Source organism: Centruroides sculpturatus, unplaced genomic scaffold (genome assembly GCF_000671375.1).
Source record: "Centruroides sculpturatus isolate CEXI.00-Female unplaced genomic scaffold, Cexi_2.0 scaffold267, whole genome shotgun sequence".
Taxonomy (NCBI): domain Eukaryota; kingdom Metazoa; phylum Arthropoda; class Arachnida; order Scorpiones; family Buthidae; genus Centruroides; species Centruroides sculpturatus.
In genome coordinates, this window is record NW_019384634.1 from 116,151 (window position 1) to 138,269 (window position 22,119).

At 29.8% G+C, this 22,119-nt stretch overlaps 1 protein-coding gene across 1 annotated transcript in view; it reads right to left on the bottom strand.

Moving 5' to 3' along the window:
• Positions 1-22,119, bottom strand: part of LOC111625850 (SAFB-like transcription modulator) — a gene marked incomplete at its 3' end in the record, with an annotated part of 80,913 nt that overhangs the window by 4,778 nt on the left and 54,016 nt on the right. Inside the window, exons 8-9 of the mRNA XM_023369091.1 lie at positions 9,685-10,282; positions 691-734 (exon numbers count right to left, since the gene is read on the bottom strand). Of these exons, the coding sequence (XP_023224859.1) occupies positions 691-734; positions 9,685-10,282 (642 nt within the window). The remainder of the gene's footprint in view (positions 1-690; positions 735-9,684; positions 10,283-22,119) is intronic.

Genomic DNA, 22,119 nt, shown 5'->3' on the forward strand with positions numbered 1-22,119 from the left:
CAGCCCAATAACTCTTACTACTACTACTAACAAAACCAAATTATATTAATTAATCATCAAGGTACCACTGTATTTGATCAACATGACTTTGATATATTGATGCAGTAACGTCAAAAATTTTATTAAGTGCATTAATCAAGGGTAACTTGTATATAGCAGAAACCTGCTTACTATAGAAGAGTTGTTCAGTACTTTGGGATTCCATTACAGACAAATTTAACTGTATAATAGTAAATACTAATAATAATAATAAATTCACTGCTTTATATATGTAGTATCAATACAAATAGGTTTGAAAAATAGGTCTGTTCTCTTCCAATCTTAAAAGTATTCATACAGTAATATAATCTATATAATAATAAAATTTTATTAAAGCAAATAAGACTACAATGCATTGATAATTTTATTGTTTTTTTATTACTTGTGAAGTAGAAACTATAGATATATTTTAAAGTATTCTAACCAATTTAAATTAATTCACAAATATTTATTTGAAAAAAAAATTTAAGATTAAGGTGTAAACTCATTGCCACTTGAGTTTGTATTTTTTTTATTATATCTATTCTATAACTTTTCTCTAAATAAAGCATTTAAGAATTGATTTTAGTAATTTTGAATTAGTTATTGTAGCAGTTTAAATATTAATACACTAAATTTTTATTCTTAATTTACATAATAATTAAAAATTACCTTTCTCATCCTTTCCAGCTGTTTTGGCATCTTTAGCAGTAATGCTAACAAAAAATTACTATAATAAGTGGTTTAATTAATCATATAATTAAATTTTAACTGTGAATTATTAATACTGTAAAGAATCATTGCATTAAGAAATTACAAATAATTTTATTAAAACTCTACAAATTCTCATTTATAAGTTTTTTTTTATATTTTATAAAATCTTTATTAATCAAATTTTGCTTTAAAAAAATAATAATTTTTGTTTCATTGGTGTTATCAAGTAAGTAAATTTAAACTTTAAAACTAAGAAAATATCCAATATTGGAAGTTTCTATAAGCAAAATAGAGTTCAAAATATTGTAGATATTTCTAGTATACATATAAGTTATATATTTAAAATCTATATATAACTGTTTGTATAATAATAATCATTTCCAGAAAAGTGTGTGTGTGTAGAAAATCCCATTATACAAACATGAGATTCATCATTTGTTACTAATAACAACTGCTTCTATTGAAAATTAATTTTAGTCAATTGTTTAGTCAAAAGTTTACAATAATTTAATCATCTTTCTATACAGCAAACATAATGCTAGAAATAAGTTGGTAATACCAAATAACTTAAAACAGCAGTGGTTTTGTTTATTAAAGGGGCTGTCAAGACAATGGTTTTCAGTTTAAAGTTTTTTAAGTTTTATATAGGTCATTTGTTTAAAATGAATAAGTAGCAATTAATTGGGTAATTTTTTAAAATTATGTTTATAATATATTGTATGGTTAATCTTATTTAATATCAATATTAGAACTAACTGATGACACATATTTACAAATGTGTGTTTTAATTTAATATAAAATTACATGGGTTAAACTTTAAGTGTGCTAAGATTAATTTAAAAGGATTCAAAAATGTGCAATTTTGAACTTTCAGATACCATTATCTGAAAATTTCCAAATAAATTAAATGAATAAAATTAAAACTTATTATGATATGTGTACTTTATTTTCAATTAGAAAATATCTCACATGAATAATAATGAATAAAGGAGCCTATTTACATGATTTAACTAATATAAATTATTCATTCAATTTAAATGTATAAAGGACAAATGAAAATTAATTTAAAGAAACCTAATTTATTAATATTTTACTAAACCATTTCAAAGAAAACATTTTCCCTGTTGTATTTCTAATAATATATAGGTGACTATTAAATTTTCCAGATTTGAAAAAATACTAAGAAATGGGATCATTTTCTCTTTAGACAATGCTAAATGACATTCAGAGTTCACACATGGACAATCAATCATTCAACATCAAGATTCTCTCTATGTTGAGCAGGTAGAAAAATGGCATAAAACAAATATTTTTCACGCCATGACTTTTATGACTAAATATACTTTTATTCAATAGGAATGCCTAGAACAATTGCATAAAGTTTTCCCTAAATCATCTCTTGTACAACACTCTACAAGTTATTTGTTACATTTCAAATTTATGCATATCAGAACATCCCTGAAAGATAAAGTGTGTCCAGACTACCTGGCAATAGCTTTCATCAAAGAAAACATTGTCAATTTGGTTAAATTAGCAAGAAACAATTTGCAAATGATTCACAAATAAATTGAGTTGTAAGCATTCATGCATACAGGTTTGTGAAATTCAGTATATTCAGAAACTTCTTTCTGGATAGTCTGCCATCTCACAGAAACACTGATGACAGCACAGAGGAACAGTGTGAAGAAATGATATAGTATTTCAACAATGGAAATTCTTGGTATATTCACAACATTGTGACTGAAGATAAAAATTGAATCTATCAGTACAATCCTAGAACAAAATGCTAGCCAGCAGTCTTGATACTTCCAGATGAAGATCCTCCTGTCAAGATCAAGTGATCCAGGAGTGTGGATCAAAAAATGGTGGCCTCTTTTTTCTCTGCAGATAGACAACAGTTGCACTGGGAAAACAGTCATTTCACATTGACATACCATCAGATGACTGCCCAAATTCTTTCAGGTACCCTTATGGAGAGACGATCAAAATGTGGACTCCAAGGAATCTTGTTGCTCCAGGATAATGTATTCACTTGCACTGTGATACAAACGATGGTTTCCTGCAGGATTCTGGTGTAAAACCATTTAGTCATTCATTATATAACCTAAATCTACCTCCCATTTGGTTTTTTTTGTTATTCTCAAACGTCATGGAAAAACTGCATTAATACTATTTTTGGGAGTCTTAAGAGACTGCATAACATCACTATAAAGAGCATAACAAAATTTTCGAAAAGACATGATATCAATGCTTTCATGACTTGTTTCAGTAGATAAATCTCTATATTGATAATGGAGACTGAAAAGATATAAGCAGAATAGATAAATTATATTTATTTCTGAGAATCAAGAAAATTTAATAGTAACCTTTGTATTTCTTTTCTAATTACATTTTTGAGGTGACAATTTTTCAAACTATATATTATACATAAATTTATAATGATAATAAAAAACTTATAAATGTATAGTTTAGATTTACTTCTTTTTATTTCTATATTAGTAACTGGATTGCATAGATTGATATTGCAGTCCAATTAAAAATACAAATTAATTAAAATTCTTATTTTAAATATAACTGAAAAAATAATCATTTAATAATACTGACAGCTTAATGTTCTTTACAGTATTTTACTAATGTAATTCTATATTATATTAAAACCATAGTCTGTTTGATAATAGAAATTTGATAATACCTCTTCATTAATATAAAACACAAAACTGATTATTCTAAAACTATTAATTTTCAATTTAAGGATACATTTAAAATGTTTAAATCTTTTTTACTGTTTACAAATTATGGATTTTCTTCTTTTTTCTTAATTGGCAAGAGTTGAAATTTGAAATAAAATAATAATTAAAACAACAAAATATCAAAATTAATATACTATTATATACTATATAAAATGAAACAATTTATTTTTTACATTATAGAAGTATTTTCAGAGATAAAGTTTGCAACTTAAAAAAAACTAACAATTTTTTATTTTTTGGCTTCATTTTAAAACAATGCTAAAGAAATGAAAAGAGCAAAACTTTTGTAACTACTCTGTATGTAACTTTTGTTAAAATTAAAATATTTTGTGAAATCAAACAAGTTAATAAAACTGCTATATATTCAGTCAGAGAAGTTTTCACAATACTTTTTACTTCTTAAAACATTTATGATTATTATTATTATTATAATAAAAAAATAAAGTAAACTATATTTAATTTAATTGATTTAATGATTTTTATAGTGTAGGCATTTCTAATTATACAATCCAATACTTTTATTCTAGAACTTAACTGATAAAAATCTCGAGTTTTAAGTAAAATTAAGGATATAATAATTTTATACAAAACAATAACTAACAATTTCTTTTGGTAAATATTACAGCTGTTAACTTAAATTTGGATTTAAATGCACAAAAACTGTAAATTCAAAAACAATCTGTATCCTTAAAATTGTCCCAGTTCAAACAATTTAATGAACAAATGCAAAAAGATTTTTACACAATACATCCAAATGTATTTATTCAGTCACAATTTTGTTTTAAAATTTATTAAATGTAAAAAATTCAAATTTTAATGCTTGTTTTAAATGTCAAACTTTATGTTCTTATATAAATTATTCTAAAATTCTAAGGATTCTAAGTTGTATTATTGCTATGTTCTAGAGTTACATAAAGTTGAAAAATTGTGTTTAAATGAAATAAGCTTTTATTATTACTCTAATTTCTTTGAGATGCTAAATACTTTCGCACTCAGTCACAGGGATGCCAAAATTATATTTTGAAGTCATTTAAATTTATCATTGATTTTTTCATCACATTGTGTTTAATGTTCTCTATATTAAATTATTTTGTTTTGAGAATTAGTTTAATTTCAGATAAAAATAATTAGTTTATGGGAGATAAAATGAATCCNTAAATACAGACATAAACCTTATATACAATAAAATTTAAACCGTTAGATTATCATTTATAGTTTAAAAGATGTGTGTGTGAAAAATCTTGCCATTCTTTTGATAACTCATTTTCATCCACCCCCTATACTGAACTGAATTTAAAGACATGTTCAGATCAAAAAGAGAGAGAGTCTATATTATATTAAAACCATAGTCTGTTTGATAATAGAAATTTGATAATACCTCTTCATTAATATAAAACACAAAACTGATTATTCTAAAACTATTAATTTTCAATTTAAGGATACATTTAAAATGTTTAAATCTTTTTTACTGTTTACAAATTATGGATTTTCTTCTTTTTTCTTAATTGGCAAGAGTTGAAATTTGAAATAAAATAATAATTAAAACAACAAAATATCAAAATTAATATACTATTATATACTATATAAAATGAAACAATTTATTTTTTACATTATAGAAGTATTTTCAGAGATAAAGTTTGCAACTTAAAAAAAACTAACAATTTTTTATTTTTTGGCTTCATTTTAAAACAATGCTAAAGAAATGAAAAGAGCAAAACTTTTGTAACTACTCTGTATGTAACTTTTGTTAAAATTAAAATATTTTGTGAAATCAAACAAGTTAATAAAACTGCTATATATTCAGTCAGAGAAGTTTTCACAATACTTTTTACTTCTTAAAACATTTATGATTATTATTATTATTATAATAAAAAAATAAAGTAAACTATATTTAATTTAATTGATTTAATGATTTTTATAGTGTAGGCATTTCTAATTATACAATCCAATACTTTTATTCTAGAACTTAACTGATAAAAATCTCGAGTTTTAAGTAAAATTAAGGATATAATAATTTTATACAAAACAATAACTAACAATTTCTTTTGGTAAATATTACAGCTGTTAACTTAAATTTGGATTTAAATGCACAAAAACTGTAAATTCAAAAACAATCTGTATCCTTAAAATTGTCCCAGTTCAAACAATTTAATGAACAAATGCAAAAAGATTTTTACACAATACATCCAAATGTATTTATTCAGTCACAATTTTGTTTTAAAATTTATTAAATGTAAAAAATTCAAATTTTAATGCTTGTTTTAAATGTCAAACTTTATGTTCTTATATAAATTATTCTAAAATTCTAAGGATTCTAAGTTGTATTATTGCTATGTTCTAGAGTTACATAAAGTTGAAAAATTGTGTTTAAATGAAATAAGCTTTTATTATTACTCTAATTTCTTTGAGATGCTAAATACTTTCGCACTCAGTCACAGGGATGCCAAAATTATATTTTGAAGTCATTTAAATTTATCATTGATTTTTTCATCACATTGTGTTTAATGTTCTCTATATTAAATTATTTTGTTTTGAGAATTAGTTTAATTTCAGATAAAAATAATTAGTTTATGGGAGATAAAATGAATCCAAGAAACAATTTACTTCTATAATCATTTTACTAAAACTTCTAGATTATTATTATAGAATAGTTAAACATTACTACTTGATATATCTATTTTTTCCTTTTTTTCCTGAATTTGAATGTCTTAAGATCTTATATGGCATTCTTTTGACCAATTAATCCAAAATTTGTATATAACGGTTTTTATTCATTGCTAGATTTCAAGAAATAAATTTCTTGTAAATGTTTTCTTTGTTTTCAAAGTGTGACATCACATTGATTTAGACTTTTGAATGTGAAATATTTTTTTGAAGAGCCATTTGACCAATGTTTCATATTATGTTTCTTGTTTTTAAATCATATTGAAAACACCATATTTTATTGACTACAGGAACTGTCCAGGTAATTCCATCTGTGATTCCCTTAACAATTATGACATTATTTCCTGTCTTATTATGGTCTATGTCTATTTATTAAAATATTCAGCCAAGTCTATTTAAGCCCATTTTGTACACAATTATACAATTTTTTTTTTAAATTAAAAAGCACTTTATTCATTTACAAAAAACAAAAAACCTTGTGTAAAATTGATTACATAATTAGCTATGTCATATTAAAAATTTCACATTTAATTTAAGTTAATTTGTAAATTTTATTTAAATAAGAAAAACACTCTCATTGCAAAAAAAGGTCAATATCTATTGGTCCAGGCAGCAGTGCATTCAAAATATTCACATGAAAGTTGATGTAGATCATAGTGTGTGTAAGAAAACTGAGCACATCATTTGGATTAGTCATTTTGGGATTTTCTGATTCCTTTTCAATTTTTCTTTCCAATTATATATGTTTCATTCATTTCTGTTCATATTTTCTTTGTAATTTCTTTGACATTAAGAAAATTTTCTTCAACTCACACAGTTATCAGTTTATAACTTTACAAATTCTATTTTATCAGTTATTATTGCTAAATAATATTGTAGATCCTGCCATTCTGTAGAAATAAACACCAATCTCAATGTCCTATCTCTTCACAATTAAAAGTTTCACTGCCCAAATGCCACACTGCATTGCCATTTTCAGTGTTCATGTGCAACCACTACCCCTCCTCCACACAGCTGCATGCCTCCACTACCCATCATTTTAAATACAGACATAAACCTTATATACAATAAAATTTAAACCGTTAGATTATCATTTATAGTTTAAAAGATGTGTGTGTGAAAAATCTTGCCATTCATTTGATTGCTCCAGTTTTGTAGACCTCCCTATACTGAACTGAATTTAAAGACATGTTCAGATCAAAAAGAGAGAGAGAGAGAGCAACAGATGTATTCAAACTATTTGCAGATTCCCTGACTTTTCCTGCTAAAAATCTTATTCTCTGATCTTTCCAGTCTGTATGGACACTGCAACTATTATAATCAAATCAAAGTGAAAAAAGATCACTACCAATAGTGCAATTTTCATTTTAAAAATCATGTGAATTATTGCAAGCAACAGAAAATATTGGTATTGAACACTTGCTTTACCTATTTATAGTTCATTTCACCTTTACCCAACAATATGAAATTTAATGTTTTCCATCTGCTTCATAATAAAACTAATTTGCAGAACTGTGAATAATGAAAAATTGCCAACTGGATTTAAAAAAACAAAAAACGTTTTAGATATCCAGCACAAAACTCTACTAATGATTTCAACCTAGATTTCAATTCTTCAAGTTTAAACGAAACTGTAAACAAAATATGATGTGACTAAACTTTTTAAAAGAAAGCAATAAGACTGATTGGTTATTATAGACATACTTAATATTGTAAGCATACATAAGTAAATAATAATAATACTAATAGATTCATTCATAAACTTAACTGCCAAATCCTTTAACTCAGCAATTTAAATTAACATTATTTTTAAGCTATGAAGTAAAGCATAAGAATGTGTAGCTACTTGTTTGAACTGTTGCAAACTACAAATTATTTAAGTTCAAAGAAATAACTTAGGAAAAAAAAACTTTTAAATTTTAATGGCTATCACTAGACTGTCAGCATTCATGAAAATTTGAAAGATTTGGATATAAAACTAAAGTATTAAAAACAGTTCAAGTTGAATTATCTAAAATTAATATAAATATATCATGAAACTCAGTATAAAGTGATCCAGCAGAATATGGCCAATGTATGTTATATTTGCTTTTGTAGTTCTTAAAATTATTATAACTTGTTTTTTTTTTACAACAAAACTGCTAATGTTTAGTTTCTTGATGTTCATCTATCTAACTCCGTTCTTGAGGAAGAACAGATAGAACAATGACAGCGGAAATTTATAGGTCTACAATTTTTTCAAATTGCAGCCCAATTATCTGAACAATAGAGAAAAATATTTTTGCTATATTTATGTAATCTCAAAGAAAAGATGAATAAGTACCATTTTTTGTATTAATGATATTTGAGCTAATCTAATAGAATTTGTCATCTAAATTCATTTCTAAAATCAAAGAAAATTATCACTAAAAACAAAAATATTATATATTTCCAGTTATTCAATAAATTTGTAATGCCTTTATAACAAATATAACCACCAATTTCTTTCATTTCCTCCACTTGGTGATATAATGTTTAATAAATATCAAAAATCTTGGATGTCATAAATTTATGATTTTATCATCATATATTTAAAATTAATAGTAAGAATAAATGCACATTTGAAAACAATATTCTGTGTATATAAATAAAATTTTATATTAAATTATTTTATAAGATAGTTTAAAATAAGTAAAGTGAAAACGTTTTTCTTTGACTGAATATTGAGTTTCATATATCACATTCACAGTAACAATCATAAAAGTGCATATTTTGAAAAAAAAAGTTTATTTAACATTGTGCAAAAATTTTATAAATCTCTTGGGTATCAAAAATATTCTTTCATCAAACAGACTACTTAATTAAAATTCTTTTAATTTAAAATTTTGAGTTTAATATTGGAAAAACAAGCAGTTAAAAAACTAATAGTTGATAACATTTCAACGTTCAGCCGTAAGACTGCAGTGCAAATCAAAAAATTTTGCCATTATAAAAACACACATGCACAATTAAATGCATTTATGTTTGTTAACCCTTTGGCACAAAGTTCATCCAACTGCATTGTATTGTTTTCAAATATTTATTTTAATCATAGAAAGAATAATGAATTTCAAAAAATCACGAATACCAATTTTCTTAGCATTTTGATTAAGGCATCTAAAATTCATGTTATTTTTATTCTCATTTAAGTTCACTGTTAATTTTTCAAGATCTTTCAGTTTATAATGAATATTTACTGAATAACAAAAATTTCTATAAACTAAAAGATAATGAAAATTAAAGCACTACTTGTAAATAATATTCTTAGATTTTACTTAAATGAAACATGAATAAAATGCAGTTCTTATAACATTTATTCACACAAAGGGTTAATCTCGACAGCTAAAATCCATTTTGTGAATGTGCCTGATCTTCAATTCCTATGACTAACACAGAAACCTCATTGATAAAAAGCTAATCTGTGCCTGGAAACCTCACATCAGTGGGAACCAGGATCACAAAGATCTGAATGTATATACAAGTAATCTTACTGGTACTTGTTACCATATGGTGAACAAACCTCTTTGCCTTGGTTGTTGTGTTGACAGCTGCACGGCTAGTAGCAGTTGGTTTCACAGAAGAATCTGTAGAAACTTGTTTCGCACTTTCATCCTCTTTATTTTTCTTATCCTTTTCTGCAGTTTCTTGATCAGACTTTGCATCATCATCATCATCCCTTTCAGAAGTCTTCTCTTCATTCGCCAACTGCTGATTATTGTTTCCTTTATCATCTATTTTTGATTCCTCATTTCCATTTTCCTCTCCAGCCTTCTCATTTGAATCGCAATTCATTTTTTCTTGATCAGTTGATTTATCATCCATTTCCTTCTCTGTAGATTCTTGAATTTTGTTGTCCGAACGCCCAAGGTCCTTAGCAATAGTTTTTGAAGTATTACTGCTTTTCTTCAAGTTGACATTGGAATTTGTAGACTGCAGTGTATCAGTCTCCAATTTGGTATCTGTCTCAGCATTATCTTCCCCAACATCAGCTTCTCCACGTTTCTTTTCTTCATCAAATTTTGTATCTGGAGTTTCTATAGTTTCTCCACATTCTTTTTTGATGTTTGTACTTTTCTGCTTTTCAGTTTTCTCGCCTTTATTTTCTTCCACAGTTGTTTCTGTTTGTTAACAAAATTTTAATTGGTCATATTATTGGGCATATTGAGTTTCATTTAGACCGGCTGAGTAAAGGAAGACATACATCTTCCCATTCATTAAAATACTTAAGGCACAGGCCTGAAACAAACCCGTTTTATTTAAAAAAAAGCCCGAATAGAATATCGTGATAACACATCCAAATTTCAAGTAAAACCCAAAACTATATTAAATATCTGTGAAAGAAAAACCAATACAGAAATTCATACTATCATAATATATTTAGATTTAAATAAAATAATTTATTAAGAACTTCCTGTAACTGTTATTACTATACTTCACAAATCAGGAATAATCAATCCTATGCAAACTACATTGGAAATCATAAAAAAAATTTCCAACATTTTGTTTCAATTACTTCTAATAATTATCTTAAAAAATTTCACTACCATTAGAAACCAAATTTCCATATCTATTTTCAAAATCAATCTGACAAATTAATACTTTAAAACATAATAAATAAAACATTATATTTTATTAAAAAAAAGTAGTATGAAATATATTTGATATAATTGTTATATTATATTCATTTTATAGAAAATATATATAACCAGAAAACTTCATTTTCTGTAATCATTTCTGATATCTTTTACTTCTTAGGAATAAAAGTAAATATGATAATCATTTATAGTAATTTCATAGCAACATATAAACACATTTACACGTGATCTCAAATTCCAAACCACCATGTATTTTTTATATAGTATTTGCCATGAGCATAACTGGTAAATACAAAAAAGTGAGAAATTATTCAAATTTTAGTAATTTCAAAACATTATAAAATAACAGCATACTGAACCATGAAATAAAAGATTATTTCAATGTACAGCTTTGCAAATACATACTTTAGAAATGTTAATCTTATTTATTCTAAACCCAAAACATAAGAGTAATATATTATAAATGAGAATTTTATAATTTATTAACAAATAAATTTTATATTTATTCAAATAAATGAAATATAAATTTTCAGAATTCATCAATGTCAATTCAATAAATAAAATACAGTAAACCTCAGCTAACTGAAACCATGTCAATTTGAACAATTTTTTCAAAAATTTGTACAGTAATTTATAATTTCTTGACAATAAAAAATTGTAATCAACAAGTGTTCTTTTTTATATACAGAAGTCTTTGCAATACTGTGCATTATATTACTGTAGCTCTACAGTGTATACAGTATTGACATTAAACTCTGAGCTGTACTAATAAATTCAATAGTAACCTACAAAAGCTTTATAAACCTCTGTATACGACTTAGCATAATAAATTTCTGTATTGTATATCCACCTTCTCATTTTCCTTTTCATCAGAGAAAACATCCTTCTGACTTGGACTTTCATAAACTTGGTTGACCTTCATCCTGTATTAGCCTGAATTAACATGGATTTACTGTAATGCAATTTGAGGATTAATATAGCAATAACAATTCATTTCTAATTGCAGGGATGCACAACCTTTTGTGAAGAAGGGCCAAATTAGGATTAAGTTTACTGACTGGGGGCCGGACCTCCAAGCGATTAATGCGATGGCTGAGATTGGATGCTGGCGGCAATCTTCTTGATGTCTGGTGTAATGGCAGATGTTGAAACAACCAGCAGATTTTCCAAATTCTCGTTGGTTAACCTGTTCCGTGTTTTGCACTTGTTTAAATTCATAAGCGAAAACGCTTGTTCGCATACATAGGTACTGCCAAACATGCTTGCACAAAATCGAGCATTGTCTTTCAGTTTTGGAAATGATGTATCTGGCAGTTCTTTGTAGAATGTGAGGAGATTAGAATTTTTGAACTGTGATTTCAATTCATCACTGCACTGGATGTCTATCAACTCAAGTTGGACATCTGGAGGGGCATCTTCCACTTTCACATCAAATGGAGTTGAAAAAAGTTGCAGGTAGATCTTGTATTTCTGGAATTCACCAAACCTCTCATTGAATGATGTAAGGAGGGTGTTAACTTGGTCAGAGTAATCCATCTTCATATGTGGGTATTTCTCTTTCATGGCCTTGCAATGTGGAAAGTGTGTAAAGTTCTCTGATTGCATGTGGGACTTGAAAAGTGATAGTTTGGTCATAAATGCATTGATGTTACTTGTCAACTGAGAAACAAGTTGCATCTTTCCCTGCAATCTCAAATTAAGGTCGTTTAGATAAGCAGTAATGTCAGCAAGGAAAGCTAAATCACACTGCCATCTTTGTCCCTCCAAATTCCTTGTAGTGTTCCCCCGTTCTTTGAGGAAAGTGATAATAGGCCCCAATAGCTCCACAAATCTCTTGAGGACTGTTGCCTTGCTCAGCCAACGAACTTCAGTATACGTGGGCAGGTCAGCATAATCAGCATCTATTTCTTCAAGAAATGATGTGAAGAGTCGATGGTTGAGTCCATGACGGCGGATTAAGTTCACAGTATCATATACATCTTTCAGCAGACGTTCAAATCCCAGCTTCTTTGCACAAAGTTGCTGTTGGTGAATTATGCAATGATACTGGACTAACTCCTTTTGCCTGTCCCCAAGGTGGTTTTTCAGCAAGGTGACCATGCCATTCTCACATCCAACCATAGATGGTGCTCCATCGGTGGCAATGCTGGATAGCTTGTCAAAGTCCAGTGCTGATTTGTTGCAAACGCTCAATAAACTAGTAAATAAGTCAGCACCAGTTGTATGTCCAGAAAGTGATGCCATGCCAAGAAATTCTTCATTCACAATAAAATCTAGTGAAACACTTCTAATAAACACAATCACTTGTGCTGTTGATGATATGTCAGTGGATTCTTCCACAGCCAAAGAAAAATAAGCACAGTTTGCAACTAAAATATTAAGTTGGCCAGAAATGTCTGATGCAATTTGCGAGATTCTTTGTTGTATCGTCATGTGGTTAAGACTGATTGTTTGAAAACACTGTCTTCTCAGGACACATCTCACTTGCGATGATAAGACACTTTTTTATCATATCGCCATCTGTGAAAGGTTTCCCATTCTTGGCTATTAAAGCAGATATTTCTAGGCTGGCTTCAACAGCCGCATCCAATTCTCCAGATTGTTTCTTGAACACATTTTGTTGGCTGATTAGTGATCGTCGTAACGATTCGATTTTCCGTTTGCGTTCCGTACCTTGCAGAAGGAAATCCTTGTGTTGGCTTTCATGATGTCGCTTCAGGTTGAATTCTTTTGGCACTGCTATTGTTCCATTGCACAAAAGGCAAATAATGCTGTTGTTCTGTTGCACAAAACAGTACTTGTTAGTCCACACTTCCACTTCTTGAAACTGATGATTCTCGCGATTGACCTTGCGTTTAATGCCCGGCGCCATACTGTTCACTCTGCAAAACAATGTCTCATTGTGCCGAAAATTCTGAGGCCCGCAACAAATCATGTTTGAGATAAGGCAAGCTAGACTACCACGTGCTTTGTTCTGTATCCACTCTGACCAAAGACTAAAGAGGCGGGGACAGAAGACTATTACGCACACGTGGCCAGGCAGGTCTTAATTCGTTCGACCCCTGTCCGGGCGTCTCCACCATTTCTCAGAATTTGTGAGTCAGATCGTCAACATGCCAGGTGCAGGACACTAATCCATCATAAATGTGGTTACCATTCTTACCTAAATTATATTTATGGCCCGTCAGTTTTACCCCCGTGTTCAGAAATGAATCAAAAGTGATTAACACAGTGCAGTGGAAAATCTGAATATTTTAAATATAATTATTAAAATTGCGATATCTCGTTTCAAATTGGCGCTAGAATCAATCTGTTTTTTGTTTTCTGTCACAAATATATCACAGTTTACGACTGTTAAATTTCAAATAAAATAAAAATTAAAAATAATAATTTAATTTTAAATTTACGAAAAAAAGAATGTAAAAATAAAAGTAAATAAAAAGTTCCAATTAATTTACTACTTAAATAACCTAAATATATCTGTTTTCTTTCAAACAAAAGAAACCGCAGCTTTCTAGCTACACGGAATCATTTTACAACCCTCTTTGTTGACAAGTTTATGGCTTGACGCGGTTTGTAATAATTATTAAATCCAAAATATTTTAGTGCAAACGGCTTCCTTTTAGTCATAATGACTCTATTCCAACTACAGTATTAATTTTCTTGGTCCAACTTAATAATAATAAATTTGATGCGAAAAAATTTTTTTCTATTCTTAGTCTATGGAGAGATATTGTTGTAAATTATTGGTTGTTATAGCTTTTTGTACATTTCTTTTTGAACTCTGGTTAGTTTTTTCTAGTTTGAATGACATTATGTTGACGAATAAGCGTCTCTTCAGAAAAGATTGATTCAAATTCGACTATACCAATCAGAATCTGGAATGTAAACAAATGCTAAAAAATCGTTATTATTCATGGTTTTTCAGCGCTACTTTCACTTATTTTTGTTATTTGATGCTATTTAGATGAATAAGCAAGTTTTCCGAAGCATAAAATTGAAGATTTCCCGCCAAAATAGAAACTTCCTGATAAAATCAGAAATGACGTTCTAATATCATTTTATTCTATTTGATTCTTCAAAAAATCGTTATAATACTATGTATTAAACTTAAAATACAGGTATACCTCGCCTTACGTCGGTAATTGGTTCCAGGAAAGCGACGTAAGTCGAATTTACTTGTCTCCAAATCTACTTGTCACTAGTTAAACTATAAATTACCATTCCCGGTTCTGTATTTTATTTATTAATGCATTTTTAATAATATATGGTTAATAAGGATCTATTTTAAGCTTACAAACAAATAAATTTTAGTTTTTAATATAGTACAGAAAAAAGTAATCTAAATTTACGAATGAATGTACTGTAAATACAGTATATACTCGTAAATGTATATATTTTAATATTATTTTATGTGCTTTAAACGCTTTTCTAGTGATATTACGACTTCAATATTTGTGGCGGACAGACATAAAGTCGAATAAAATGACTTAAACTTGATTTTTATTTTTCCATTTACTTTTTGACAAACGACGACGTAAGTCGAGGTATACCTGTATTCGATATCTAAACCAGAAAGTGTTAGCTAGAAATAGACTTATTTATAGAACAACTTTCCATTTCTCACTTCAGGGAAAGTTATAAAACAGTTGGGTGCTAATGACTTTGTGAAAGGGAAAAGTTCTATACTTACAAGTTAGTAACTTGGAAAGAAGGGATTTGGCCTGTACCGTCCGGCGGGCCGCATAAACATTGATAAGGGGCCGTATGTGGCCTGCGGGCCACAGGTTGTGCACCCCTGCTAATTGAAATGGTTGCTTTAGAAACTAATTATTATTACATTAATAGATATTATAACACAACTTGATATTTTTCACCAATCAATAGTGGCATTTTGGATGGTTTACAAGAGTTGTTTGAAAAGTATTTAGTCTAACATAGAAAACACATAATTTTGGTTAGAAGATAATTTTATTTTGAAGTGTATCCTCCTGATAGCTCAACACACTATAACAAGTGGTACTCCAAAGCAGCAATTCTGTCTTTATATGTCAATGAATCCAATTCCTTGAAATAGCCATTTGCTGCAGTGATTACCTTGGAATCTGACAAAATCTTTTCCCAAGCCATTCTTGAGTCTTGAACAACAACAACAACAACAACAACAACAACAACAACAAAAAATCACTACTAGCCAAATCTGACAAATGAAGCAATAATTAGAAACTCGATTCACAAATTTTGCCCATGGAAACTGTGGAAGTGTGTGCTGATGCAACATCCTGATAGAAAGCATGGTCTTTTTTTTTGATCAAATGAGACTGTTTCTCTAATTTGTTGGCCTTCTGTTGCAATAAACCCCAAACACAGTTACCACAGTTCCCTCCAGATGACAAAACCATTTTTGCCTTCTTTAGGGCAGAGAATCTGTGTTGTCCATTGTTTGGACTGTTCTTTGGTTTCTTGAGTATATTGGCAGACTCAAATTTTGTCCAAGGTCAATCAGTTTATAAGTCATTTGGATTACAACAAAAACAATCACAAGATTCAGTTTTTGCTCCGGTGTAAGAAAATATGTCAATAGTATGGTGTTGAAATAGAAAAAATGTCTTAAGTAAGGAAAACTGGTGCAAAGCATAAAAAGTCCATTTGTTCATCTTGATAGTACTTATGAACTTGTAGTAGGGCTTGATAATAAAGATATGATAAAAATTTAATATTTAACTTTACTTCTATTATATCTAAACAAAAGGTTACTTTCAAACAAGATATGAAATTGAAGCTGATTTTAGTGGATGATGTTATCACTTTCTTGGTTAAACATAGATTGCACAACATAAATACTTTGTCAGCGTCATCAATTTTAATTAACCTGTAATAGCTATTTTCATTTTAATCACCAATTCGGTATTTAAGAGAAGCACACAGTTCATCCATGCTGTCTGTACACATACTAGTTGACACAGTATTTTGAAGTCTCTTTTGACAAAATTTATATGCAACAAACTAAATGCCACTCTTTTCAATGCACTCATCTAGTCTACCTTAATCCCCTCAGCATGGACTGCATCCAATTAATCATTATTCAAACTCACAAACTGAATAACATTTTAAAAATACTTTTAATGGGGATTTTCAACAAATGAGACTTAAATTAAATAGTTTTATTGAATTTAAAACTATTGTCTCACCTCAAATTGATCTGATTATTTCAATTATTATTATTCTTCAAGAATTTGAATATTTTCAATTCAATTAAGAGTATTCAAAGTGGATTTTATCTAGCAGCTATCTAAATAAAACTAATCGGAATGAACCAAAAGTAGAATGAAACAATTTCAATAGTTCTTTCTATTTTTGATTGCCAGTTTCAGCAAAATACTTTTAATGCTTATTTAAATAAAATGATTGCTTTTGGGAATGGTGAGAACTTGCTTCAAACAACACTGTTCAAAAGAAATCTCCTTGAGCATTGAGACATTTATCTGAATGTTTAACAAGCTGACAACTATCATCCTTGAAGAACTGGGTTGGTTGCTATGATAACCAGGTACCAACTGCCTCTTGAACCTTGTTGTCCAATGCAAATCAACATCCCTTGAGATGTTTTTAAGATGTCCAAAAAATGAGCCCGTTTCTTCCACAATGTTGTCAGGTAAACTTTGAAGAAACTACATCATGCCATAAAGTCTAAGTGCCCTCAATCTGGTTTGATTTTGGTTGATGACAAAGCACAACTGCATACTGCCCACTCCTCTATAGACATATTGCATCAGTTTGGATGAGAAGCCCTGATTTTAGCCCTTATGACTTCCACATTTTTGGACTTCTTAAAAAAAACATCTCAAGGGATGTCAATTCTTGATGAATGGTGAGGTTCAAGAGTCAGTAAGAACCTGGTTCCCCAAGTAGCCACCAAAGGATGGTACTTTTTGAATTGTTAAATGTTGGGATTGAGAAGTTTCCATAAACGTCTCAATGTTTATGGAAACTTCTTTCGAATAAACACATTTACTATTGTTTTATAACCCAGTTCTCACTTTCATTTGAATGTTTGTTATACAAACACTCATAATATTAACAGTTATACAAACACTCATAATATTAACCACGTACCAACTATTACGATCGGATAAGGATTTAGCGGACAGAAGAACACTCCCCGGTGTATATAAAATTCCAGTTACGGACTCAAGGCGACGTAGTAAATTAATGTATGTAGGGCCACAGGAAGATGTATCAAAGACAGGTTAGCAGAACATCAAGCAAATATAAGAAAAAAAAACAACCATGCACTGCGCTAGCCACCTACGTTCTAGCGGACCAGCAAGACGTCAAAGTTGAATGGGACCAAGCAAGACTAATGCAGATAGTCCGCGACAAGAAACACCGGCATTACGCGGAAGCCTGGCAGATTTGTAAGGCAAAGCATAAAGGCCTTGCAGTCAACTTTCGGGAATCGACAAAAATATCGGCAGCATGGTCCTCTAGTTTAATATAAACTTAATAATTGAGGGAACTAGTTACTATGTATCTTAGGCTACGTATTTTTAAATGATGTAGGGAGACGGTAAATATGTGTATTTATATTTAGATATTTATGTAATCTTTTTATATTTCCGTTGCTAAATTCACAATGACGTCATTTGCAACGGATTATAAGGATAGTTCGAAAAGATTCGAAAAACGTGTTAACTGTACTAAGCGTTCGTTTACAATTTTGTTGTTTTATCTAATTTATTTTCTTGAGAAAGGTCTTTTAACAAGACCGAAAACGTTAGAAAGTTTCTCTTATAAACTTCGACTGCAAGAAAAGGTGTTTGAGTAAGTTTTTTTAATATTAACAGACTTATTCAAATTTATTTATTCTCTATTCTATATTTTATGTTGACCATAGAGGTGAAGATATTCTGCAGGATGTCTGATAAGTAACTAGTAAATTTTTTAATGCTATAAAATCCTTAAATTTGTATCAAATTTGATGAAAACAGAATTAACAGCAAGAGTATTTTAGGGGAGATAACATAAAATAATCAAATTTTCAACATATGCTTCTACATTTTCACTATTTTCTGCAAAAGTGTTGATACTACATCTATGTCTCCATGCAGGAATGAAAGTAAAACATTTTGTACTATCTCCTGGATTATTTCCTCCAGTTGATTTACAGTATTTGGTTTGGTACAATACATTTCTTCTTTGATCCATCTCTGTAAGTCATCACAGAAAGTTATGTCTGGACTCCAAGCTTAGTCTGGACGTCTGGCTCCAATAATTCATATAATCCTGTTCTGTAAATCCACTTTCCTGGAAATCTTTCATCAAGCCACTTGCACACTAGACAAAATGTGATAGAACACTGTCATGCATAAAGTGAAGATCTTCAATGTTGTTCCATTGTGAAATGATAGGCCACACCAATCTCCAGCATATCAAAGTAGTGTTCTGTTTTCATTGTATCTTGCAAAATAAAAGGTCCAAATATGTCAATATAATACCAGCCTACACTGTTAAGCTGAAGTCTATGCTTCTCAACTGCAATTTTTGAATCTTCTGTGGATCAATATTGACATAATGTTGACAAAGCCATCATTATGAAACACTGCTTCATTACTAAGATATTCTGAAACAAGCAATTATTTATTGTGAAATCATCACAATGTTGGGCTGCAATTTTTAATCATATTTTTAATTTAAAATATGAGCCTTGATTTTAATAGTGTCTTGCCCCTGAACATCATACTTTTCCTGTTAACAATAGAATAGTGCCAGTCGTTTATCTAACTCTGTTTAGGAGAAAATATTTGAATTGAAATAACATGACTTCCAGTACACATTGGAAGTATACAGTATGCATTGTCCATATATAGTTAATCGGGACCTCCTGTCCCTAAGCTTTCCATATCTGGTTTCAATTTTCATTTATCTAACACCATTCTTGAGATTAAAGAAAGAGGGAAAGATAGACAACAGTGGGAATTTATAGGTTCACAACTTTATCAAATTGCAGCCCAACAAGTCTGGCCAATCTCCCTGCCAGCTAAACATCATCTCCCCAAACTCCATTTGTCAATTGCAGTCTTTGAAACTCATTTCCAGATGCAAAACTCCAAGTTATTTTTCAGAATCCAGAAATGTATAATGTGTCAGTCCAGTGTCATATGCTACCAGCTGGATGGACTTACCAGGATCCTGCTGAAGAGATCTCCTTCATTTCCTCTAAATTACTCACAGTGTATGATGTGGATGATCTGCTTGACTTTGATTTGCTGGCAACTGAGCCAATGGTCATCAGTTTTGAATGGCAATTCTTGTTGGTTTCAACTTAGAGATGCATAATGTCCATTCAAGGATCTACACTAGCATGGAGAATCTCCAAACCTCATAACATACAGTAATTCTAGTGCAATCAAGCATTGAATTGATCTGACATGGTTTTGTTAATGGTGTGCTCATGTCAGATCCAGAAATATAGTTTCTGTTGTATTTGCCCAAATTCTCCAGAAATAAGTTATCTGCTGATGTTTATTTCTTTAACACAGCTTCATATTTACAGATCTTGCATTGCCTCTGCATGTGGATCACACATCCAGGAAACAATGTATCAAGTCATTCTTTTATGGTTACTGCAAAATGGGAAAATGTCCTATCCTGAATGAAAAACTGTGTTTGCATCCTCCCAAGTACTTACAATAGTGTACACAAATGCCTTTAACATGTTTAGTAACATTCCAAATTCACTGTTCCTCTGATGCAGGGACAAGGTAAATGAAATCCCTAATTCCATATCGCATGCACTATGACAGTCTTGACTGTAACTTTCAGTAACAAACTGTGGATCTTCATTACTGGGAGCCCAATAATGGCAATTATGCTGGTCTACAAACCTGCTCATGTAAAACATGACTTTATCAAACCAGGTGACTTTCTGGAGAGTAGCTGGCTCATCCTCAATCCAACCAATTATGGATTCTGAAAATTTCACGTTGCAGTCTTTGCACAAAAAACTTTACGTGTAATGCAGCTCCAAGGAGGCCATTTCACTCAGAAATCTGCACAGAAGAAAATTACTTATCATTTTCATACTGACACATCAATTTGCTGGACTTTTCTGCAACACAGCTGCAATCATTTCATTTGCCTTTAGCATTCAAACTAATTTTGACAAGCTTTCTGCTGATTCAGTAATTTAATGTCGCCTTTCTACCTTTCTCTAATGTTATGAACATTTATAATGCCAGCCATTATGAATAATGACTAAAATGATTGAACAGCATGATAAATATTGATTAATTTATTAAATTGATCAGACATTATGAATTTGGCAATATGATTTAAAAACAGAACTTCACTTTTTTCATTAAGAATTATTTATTTTCTGTGAATTATTTCAAACTATTTTAAGAACAACACAATCATTATATGGGTAATATTAATATAGGTATATTAATTACATAAAACTTTTTAATAATCAGCAGACAATATATAATATTACTTTGCACATAGCTTTCAATACCCAATATACAGGGTGATTTATATTAGGTCATCAAGGATGAAATTTGTAGGTAATAATATTGCCAACTGTTGAGTCTGACCCATCTCAGAGTGCCTATAAATTATCATTGAAGTTTGGTGATAGCAAACAAACAATATTAACCCATTTATCACAAACAAATCAGTAAAGTGCAAAAGTTGGATAAGTGGGTTCCACATGAACTGAATAAAAAACAGAAACAAGTGTTTGGAAGCTTGCTTGATGTTGCTTTCTTGTCACAAATCTGATCCATTTTTTAATCAAATTGTCACTTGTGATGCGAAATGGATCCAATATGACAATCGCAAACATTCAGCACAGTGGTTGGACAAGGATAAATCACCAAAACACACTCAAAAGAGCAATATTCATCAAAAGAAGCTGATGGTGAGTGTTTGGTGGTCTAGCACAAGTGTGATCAATTATGATTTCATGAAACCTAGCTCATCAATCACAGCAGAAATATACTGCAACCAAATGAATGAAATGATGCAAAAACTTAAAGGAAGCAGCCTAGATTGGTCAACAAATCGACTCCTATCTTACTGCATCATAATGCTAGACCAGGGGTTGGCAACCTGTGGCTCGCGAGCAACATGCGGCTCTTTAGTTCCATACACAAATATTATTTATTTAAAAAAAAAAAAAAAAAAAAAACATTTAAAAATCGTTCTGAATCGATTAACAAGGATTAGGCACTGATTCTATCTCTCAGCCACTTTTACTCGCTTTTCACTGCACCCCCCCATGACACGTCGTCACTCCGTCGGAAGCTCTCGAATGACGCCGTCGTCGGATGTTTCTATTATCTAATTTGTTGTGAAAA